The sequence below is a fragment of the Nematostella vectensis genome, chromosome 5 (assembly GCF_932526225.1).
Source record: "Nematostella vectensis chromosome 5, jaNemVect1.1, whole genome shotgun sequence".
In the NCBI taxonomy this organism is placed as follows: domain Eukaryota; kingdom Metazoa; phylum Cnidaria; class Anthozoa; order Actiniaria; family Edwardsiidae; genus Nematostella; species Nematostella vectensis.
Window position 1 is genome coordinate 11,990,752 of NC_064038.1, and position 9,240 is coordinate 11,999,991.

The window sequence follows — 9,240 nt, forward strand, 5'->3', positions numbered from 1 at the left end:
TTTACAAAATGTTTTAAATAAAATAAAATGTTCTTTAAAAAGTGTCCCTTTATCTTCTACTTCTCCTTTCGCCCGTAGCAAAGTTTATACTCCCTGTATCAGGGTGGGGAGCCTCAGCCGTCATCCAATCTTCTAGCCCCACCCATCTCGGTAGTTGAGTTCTCTTGTAGTGGTCATCGTAAACCCGGATTCCACATCTTCTTCCGTTATGGTAATGGTGATTTTTTTCTTGGGTTGCGGAGGTGGGAAGATTTCCTTTCGGCAGTGCGGGCACGTGGCATGTAATCCAACGTATTGCTGCCTCCTGTACCATTCGTTTAGGCACCGGTGGTGCATAGTTTGCTTACAGCATTGGATCACATCCATTATTTCTTCTTCTTTACAAATTATGCATTCAATTTTTTATTTTATTATTATTATTATTATTTTGATTTTTTTTGTTGCTTTGACGTTTTTGAGTCTTGGTCTTACTGTGAAGTGATCCCGGCTCGTCGTCGTCTTTTATAGACCTTCAAGTAGGTCACGTATGTCGATGAGATCATCGGGAACTCTTCTGATTGGCTAAGGGATGTATTGACCAATCAGAGGCTTGGAAAACGGAAGACGTCATATTGATGATGTCATGACTTATTTTTTATGCCCTCCCCTCCCCTCTCTTTATGCTTTTTTTTGTTATTAAGGGTTAAAAGTGTTTTCAAAAAATAAAAATGATGGTCACGGTACCCCTGTGTATCGGAAGACGTCATACCGATGATGTCATGGCGTATTTTTTGCCCCACACCTCCCCTCTTTTTTTGCTTTTTGTCATAAATATTATTATAAACAGTATAGAGTGTTTTAAAAAAAATAATGGTCACGGGATCCCTATGTATCGATGAGATCATCGGGAACGCTAATAATTGGGTAAAATATTTTTATTTGTCCAATTAGAGGGTGTAAAAAAGGATGAAAATGGAAAATGATTGGTTCATTTTTTAGAAAAAGTATTTTTTAGCTTAATAGAATTTAAGCTTTTTGACTTGCATTTCAGTTTGTTCTTGGCGAACTTCGCCATGGCTCATGATGATGGTTATGATGATGAGTGGCTTACCCAATTGCTAGAAGTGTTACCTGATCCCGAAGAAGAAGGAGAAGAAAAGAGTGAACGACTTCCTCCTGATTTTTTTTTCACGATGATCTCGCCGAGTCGGACTTACCTCAATTTAGTTCCTTGGACGAATTGTTTGACTATTATTGCACCCCAGAGGGGGAGGGTGAGGAGATTTTGTTTGAAGATCCTTTTTTGAAAAAACCTGGACCTTCCGGGTTGCAACAACAACAACAACAACAACAACAACAAGGTCGTGGAAAGAAACGCTCTCTTGATAGTGAGGATGAGGAGGAGGAGAAGGACGATGTTGCGTATGATATACGTCAAGTGACTACTCGGCATTCTACCAAAATGCGTACTGACTGTACCGATTACGAACTGTCGGTCGATCTACCTACTCGTGGTACTATCAAGGAAGCTTTGGAGGATGTGGAGCGGGTGTTAGATTGTGTCCTCGACTACACGCTACGCGGGTGCAAAAGCACGATTACGCACGCCTTACTCTCGATGCCCCTGCTCTCAAGAACCCTATTGCTTTACCGTTTATGCGGCGTCATCAACTCACCCCTCAGCGCATTATGGGAGTCCTTGAAACCATGGTGCAATCGAACGAACAGTTTGTGTTGCAAGGTAATTTCCATCTCTATGTCGTACGCACGCACATGCCTTTTGTGGCTGGGAAACGACTCAAGTATAAGACGAATCCTGCTACCCTGGATACGGGAGATTTAGAGACATGGCTTAAGGGAAAAAGGAGCATCACTTGCGTTATGAATCACGACGAACTGTGCGCGGCTCGAGCACTCGTGATCGGCACGGCTCATCTCACTAAGGATCCTGACTATGTTAAGTTGTATAGCCCAAAAGATGGGGGTGCTAGACTTCCCTTGCAGACGGAGCGCGCTCGAGCATTGCACCGCGATGCGGGAGTCCCTGAGGGGTCGTGTGGTCTTCCCGAGATCCAGCAATTTCAGCGCTATCTGGGTGAACGCGGCTTCGAGCTTAACGTGGTGTCGAGGGAACACGCAAACACGGTGATCTATTCTGGAAACTTACCTGCTCCCGAGTACAGGCTCTACCTCTACTACGCCAAGGGCCATTTCGATTATATCAATAGCATGCCGGGGATGCTTGGTCGCTGTTATTAATGCACGAGCTGTCAAAAGGGGTACGATCAAAGAAATCACAAGTGTAACAACCTGTGCTATGGGTGCGGTGAGCAAGAGTGTTCCCCCTTGGTTTCACCCGCCGAACAAGACCATCGATGGGAGTGGCAGTATTGTGACGAGTGTCAACGGTACTTTCGCACGCAGACGTGTTTCGAGAACCATCGACGTGCCAATCCCCGAGGAGTAGTAAAGCGTGGTGGTGTTGACGGTGAGTCCCAGGACTCTTGGTCGTATTGCCAACGGTACCACAAGTGCGAGACGTGTGGTAAACGCGTCGATATGATAAATCGAAAGAAAGGAGATCATGTGTGTGGAGAGTACATGTGCTCCGTGTGCAAGGAAGTGGTCCCGCCCGATCATTTGTGTTACGTGACGGTGGGTGACGATGCTCTCCCGAAGAAGAAGAACAGCCCTGACGATGATGATGACGACGATTCGATGCGTTTGCTCATCTTTGATTTCGAGGCCATGTCTCTGGAGGCCAAGCACACTGTGAATTTTGTCGGGGTGCAAAAACTGTGTGAGACCTGCAAGGGGTGGTCTATGGATCGCCTGGAATGCGAGACGTGTGAACTTCGCAAACGCAGCTTTACCACGGTACAAGCGTTTTGCGACTGGCTGTTCGATGGGAGTAATGCTGGCTACACGTGTTTGGCTCACAATTTCAAAGGTTACGATTCCTATTTCATCCTCGAATACCTTTTTACGAATTGCTTTAAACCCGAAGACTGATACCCACGCGTAGCGTAGTAGCGTGGCCACGACGTGCAATCTCTGAAAGAGTTGCAGTGGCTGAAGTACATCGAACATCGCGAGGGAGAAGGAGGGTTTATTCAGCATGCCGGGAACCGTGGCGAAGTAAGTTTGGCAGGCCGGATCAAGGTGGACGGGTACGCCGAACTTACCAACACGGTGTACCAGTACCACGGGTGTTTCTACCACGGTTGCACCACGTGTTGCCAGGCACACACCGTCAACCTTTTGACAAATACCACGATGCAAGAGCTTCGCGAGATTCGCAAGCATACGCGTGCAGTGGAGTTGCTTCTCAAAGCCCAAGGCTACAACTACGAAGAGGTGTGGGAGTGCCAGTTTGACGCGCAACTCAACACGCACCCCGAACTGCGAGCTCTCGTTGGGGATGTCGAGCACGGAAAACCTCTTGAAGCTCGTGATGCATTTTTCGGAGGAAGGACCAACGCAATTCGACTGCATTGCGAAGCCGACGTGGAGCAGGGCGAAGAGATTCACTACTATGACTTTACGTCGTTGTACCCATGGGTCAATGCCATGTGCGAGTACCCCGTGGGGCACCCCGACGCGATCCTTACCGAGAATTTCGAGGAAGATCTTCACGCGTACAAGGGACTGATGAAGCTACGTGTTTTACCGCCTCGCGACCTATTCTTCCCCGTCCTCCCTGTCCGCGTCAACGACAAGTTGATGTTCCCTCTGTGTCACCGGTGTGCTCAAGAGGAGGAGAACGGCTCGTGCACGCATTCGGACGAGGAGCGGGCGTTCACGGGAACGTGGGCCCACCCCGAGATTTACAAAGCTCTAGAGAAAGGCTATCGCGTGATCCGTGTGTACAAGGTGTGGCATTGGGAGCGCTGGGCACGTCTGTTTGAAGATTACATCAAGACATTTTTTGAAGTACAAACAAGAAGCGTCGGGCTGGCCCGCCTGGTGCACCACCGACGCCTACAAGATGCAGTACGTTGACGATTACGAACGCCACCAAGGCGTCCGTATGGATCCTAGCAAGATCGAGAAGAACCCAGGCCTCCGCGCCGTGGCAAAGATGGGCCTGAATTGTATGTGGGGAAAGTTTGGTGAGCAGTTCAACCCCCAACGCACGAGTACTTTGCTCTGCTGAACAACGACAGTATCGAGGTGAATAATGTGCTCATCGTGAACGACGACCTCACCCAAGTTCACTACAGGCTTGGGGGAAAAGTTTCAAGAGTTGAAACCCCACACTAACGTGGTGATTGCAGCCTTCACCACGGCGTACGCGCGCCTCAAGTTGTACGATGTGCTGGACGGGTTAGGGGAACGCTGTCTGTATCACGACACGGATAGCGTCATTTTCTTACACCGCCCTGGAGAGTGGAAACCACCCCTGGGGGACTATCTAGGAGACCTGACGTGCGAGCCGGAGCCAGAAGACTTTATCGATCGTTATTCGTCCACGGGGCCCAAGAGTTACGGGTACACCACGCAACAGGGTCAATCCACGTGTAAAGTGATGGGACTTCACATCAACCTTCGTACGGCTGATATCGAACCTATTGAACCTGGCCAGCATGTTGGAACTTTTGCGCGTTGGAGGCGCGGTGGAGGAAGAGTGTCACGTTACTCTCCCTTACACCATTCAGCGCAATGTGCACGACAGAACTCTACACACGGTGCCGGTTGTTATGGTTGTTATTTTAAGTTGTAAAATTAAAGAGAGATGTGGATTAATAAAAGCCTTTTTTGTGGTAGTAGGATGTTGTTTTTGTATATAAATAAGGTGAGGGTTGGTAGGGAAGAAATCACTTGTAGCATGGGTTGCTTTGGTGCGGATCCTCTTCAACCGCGTTTCGATTGTCATACGGTGTGGGAACGTTTACAGTGTCTCTTTGCGTGTTGCGGGGGCAGAATCGAAATTCATTCATCGCAACTCGATGGCGCCCCACCCCCTCCCACGCCTACCATCGTCCGTGCGCGAAAAAAAGAAGAGTATGAAGAAGAAGAAGACGATGACTCAGAAGACGATCTTCTTCACCCAATTTATTACGATCCGAATCATCTAGCAGCCTTGGGGGGAGTGGACAAATTAATCCGAGCGGTACGTTCTCAAGGAGTACATCGTGCCCAAGTGAATTCGTGGCTTCGGAGCCAGCCCACCTACACGCTCCATAAACCGTAACGTCGTCGCTACCCACGCTAACGGGTGGTAGTGAATGGTATGGACGAACAATGGCAAACGGATCTGTGTGACATGCAGGCGTTACGCTCGTACAATGACGGGTACAACTACTTACTCACCGTGATTGACGTGTTGAGCAAGTACGCGTGGGTGGTCCCTCTCAAGGACAAGACGGGCAAACGGCTCGTCGAGGCGTTTGAGTCGATTTTCGAGGGTGGACGCCAGCCAGAAAAACTTCAAACGGACGATGGCACCGAGTTCAAGAATCGAATCTTCCAGCCGTTTCTCAAATCCAAGAGGATCCAACACTTTTCCACGCGAAGTGAATTGAAAGCTTCTGTGGTCGAACGATTCAATCGCACTCTCACGACCTTGGTTTACGCACAAGGAGACACGCCGTTACGTGGACATGTTACCGCAATTGGTGCACAATTACAATCACTCGTACCATCGTAGCATCCGACGTGCTCCTGCGGACGTGGTCACGTACGACGATGCTTAGGAGGTGTGGGCTATCTTGTACGGGAAGAAAAGACCGGGGGACCCAAAGAAGAAGAAGAAGAGGGCCCCACCCAAATTTAACGTGGGGGATAAGGTACGGATCAGTAAATTCAAACCTGTCTTTACCAAAGGGTACATTCCCAATTGGACCGAAGAAGTGTTTACGGTGGGTCAGCGGTACAACAACACGAATCAGAAGAACTACGCGTACCGACTTCGCGAGTACGCGAGGGGAGGGACGGAACGAAGAGTATTTCGTGCAATGGCGTGGATGGCCTGACAAGTACAACAGTTGGGTGTCTGCCCAACAAGTGCATAAAGTCAGATGATCCACGTGGCCGGGGTCCACTTGTTTTGTGCACCATGACAGACCAACATCATTTCCACGTGACGTTACCCAGCAATGCCTTGGAGGGTGCTCTTCCGGGCAACACCATTTCCAAGTTTACCATACGCACGCAAAAAATACTGGATTTGCGTGATGGAGACTGGGAAGTTGGCTTAACTTCCCTGATCTATCATAACACGTGGCTCAGTTTTGCCCTTCACGAACACATTGTCTGGATGTGGGCCAAGGTGCCGAAAAAAGCATGGCTACACGCTAATCAAAACAACCCAAATGCTGATAAAAGAAATATTGTACACGAATGGTTCGAGATCAAGTTGGATGATTTCGTGAAGCCAGAATGAATTGATATCGCAACCAGTCTCAAGAAGGGTATTGATCACTTCAACGAATCTCGTGCGGACACGAGGAGACGCCTGGGGCAAACCGTGATGGATGCTACCGTGACGTTAAAGGAAAAAGATAAAACAGTAACAATTGAGATGGCCTACATGACACAGCTGATCATCGTCGTACGCGTGGGTCGAGCCTTGGGTTTTGAGCGATTTAAATTTAGGATTTGATGTGGCCACAAAACTACATACTGAGAGCACTAAGTGGCCACCGAACTATGATGTGACATCCTATTTTCGTCATCGATGGGTAGTATTGAGCTATGACGAAGCAGCCCAGCTCCCTTGTGATGGTTCTGCCAGACCGAGTACTCATTCGTTCGTCTCGCAGCCCTACCTGCCCGTCGACATGAGCAAAGCCCCTTTTCAGGACATGTACGTGTACACGAATGTCGCCGATGGTAATCTGATACTGGGAAGTCAGAATCGCAATCTCTTGCGGGTGTTGACCCCTGGAGGAAAACCCGGGGAAGCTGTTGAACGGAATTTTAAGGTTACTTTTTATTTCCCAACAGGTCTCCAAGTTATCGACAAGATCCAGGTGTATATAACCGACGATGCTGGTCACCCCATATCATTTCAATCAGGCGGCGTGGTGGCAACATTACACTTTCGTCGAGCACGATTTGCATAAAAATGACCTCAAGAACAAAATCATTTTGCGTGACCTTAGCCAGCAATGCTGAGGAAGGTGCGTTACCGGGCAATACCTGTGGTGATTTCACCATTCGGCCCCAAGAGACGATCGACTTGCGTGATGGAGCATGGGAAATGGCCTAACATCTATCGTGTACCCCTCGAACTGGGACATGCTGGATGATACTGATCACGTTATCTGGTTGATGGCTCGCTATGTGCTTCCTGAAACCCTGACCTTATTTGATTTGAGTGGCTTGAAAGTGCCAACGCATGAGATCCAATTACGATGGTTCAAGATAGACTTGCCTAAATTCAAGTTGAATGACACCTGGGAGACGATCACGGAACACATCAAGACGGCAGTGTCAACGTTGAACGAGTCCCGTGCAAAGTTTAGACGCGTCATGAAGCAAGATCATCTGGATTTGGAGTTTTCGTTTCGTCCGAGTTATAAAGTAACCACTGTAGTTGTGGGGCATTTCAATAGGATGCTGATTCGACCCGAGTTTGGTATCATCCTTGGTTTTGACAAGTCAAACGTGTCACAAGGCCAATTTGGACCACCGAGTAACTTCATCCCACTATCGACCATCTATCCACCTGATTACCCCAAGCAGACTGGAACTTGGAGCAGTAGGTTACCAAGGTGGTTGGTATTTGATTATTTTAATTACGATAATAGACTAGAGTTTACCCCGATGCCGTACCCAAAACCCCACGAGAATCATCCTCCATTCCAAAACATGTACGTGTACTCGAATCTCTCGGATGGCAATCTTGTGCTGGGGAGCGAGGTGCGCAATGTACTGCGATTGATGGTTAACGAAGGAACTCCTGGAGGTGAAGCGGTGGAACGAAGTTTTGAAAACCCAATCTATCTCCATGTGCGTACGCATCTCATCGATCGAATTCATCTCTACATAAAGGACGATACGGGAAGAACGGTGCCATTTGAGGAAGGAGGAAGCGTCAAAGCAACATTACAATTTCTCCGCGTCACGCGATAATTGACTATCGTCATGGGTTTCATTGCTCCATGGACACACTCCCTCGGTCGCATAGCCCAAGACCTTGCCCTTTCCATTACGGGGTGGATCCAAAACTCAAAACTCTTTAAAAAACAAAATGGACACGGATTGGGTGGACCAGCATTCCGCGGCTACCCCATCTCTCCACAGTTGGGGTATGGGATTTGGGGCCCTGCATTCCGCGGGTACGCCATCTCGCCGGAACGAGGGTATGGACCGGCCTTCCGCGGGTACGCCATCTCGCCGCAACGAGGGTATGGACTGGCCTTCCGCGGGTACGCCATCTCGCCGCAACGAGGGTATGGAACGGCCTTCCGCGGGTACGCCATCTCACCTCGGCAACGAAGTTATGGGTATGCAATACCTCTTGGAATCTACGTCTCTGGCCGTGGAAGAAAAAAAAACGGCTGTTAAGATCAGAGTTCCACCCAAGATGGTTCCCATTGATGCAACTGCTGTCCAACACACCCGACGTCCTCGTCCTCGTCGTCGTAGAGTTGTTCCAACGGCACGTGCACGCAGTCCTGACATCTATGACTAAAAGATATAAATATCCACTCCATCACTTTTCCTACTTCAGTTGGTAATCGGACTTGTTACGAAGAAGAGCTCTCCTCCTCCTCCTACTCCACGATGAGTGTTCTTACAGGATCAGCCCAGGTCGTTAACCCTGGAATGGATTTGTTCTCCCTACCCCCTACAGATGTCTCTGTAGCCAAAGAACGTTATATTCCCTAGAACCTTTCGACAAAGGAGACAAACACCTTGAATGGGTCATTCCTAATAGCGAGAGTTACATCGATCTCCAGAAAACACACCTACGCCTCGTGGTTAAAACCATAAAAGGTGATAACTCTGATCTTAGTGCTGGGGATAAAGAAGGCTTTGTCAACAATGCCCTGCATTCGATGATCAAGCAAGTCACCATCCATCTTAATGGTAAAATCGTCACGTTACAATCAGACTCGTATGCGTACCGCGCCTTCATCGAGACACTCCTCAACTACCCGGGAGAGGCCCAAAATTCGTTACTTGCAATGTGCTCTCTTGGACAAAGATACCGCTGGAGAACATGAGAGTACAGCAGTCGCTAGTTCCGGTGGTGCCATAGCCACCAACAAAGGATTGATGCGTCGTGCAGCGTACACGGCAGAAGCAAAT

The 9,240-nt window shown here is 48.7% G+C and overlaps 1 protein-coding gene across 1 annotated transcript; it reads left to right on the forward strand.

Annotated features, from left to right (window-relative positions):
* The first annotated feature begins 5,212 nt into the window (after window positions 1–5,212).
* LOC125563136 lies at window positions 5,213–5,629 on the forward strand. Its single transcript, XM_048728003.1, has one exon. It carries the CDS (start codon window positions 5,213–5,215, stop codon window positions 5,627–5,629), a length of 417 nt encoding a protein of 138 aa, XP_048583960.1.
* Window positions 5,630–9,240: the final 3,611 nt, after the last annotated feature.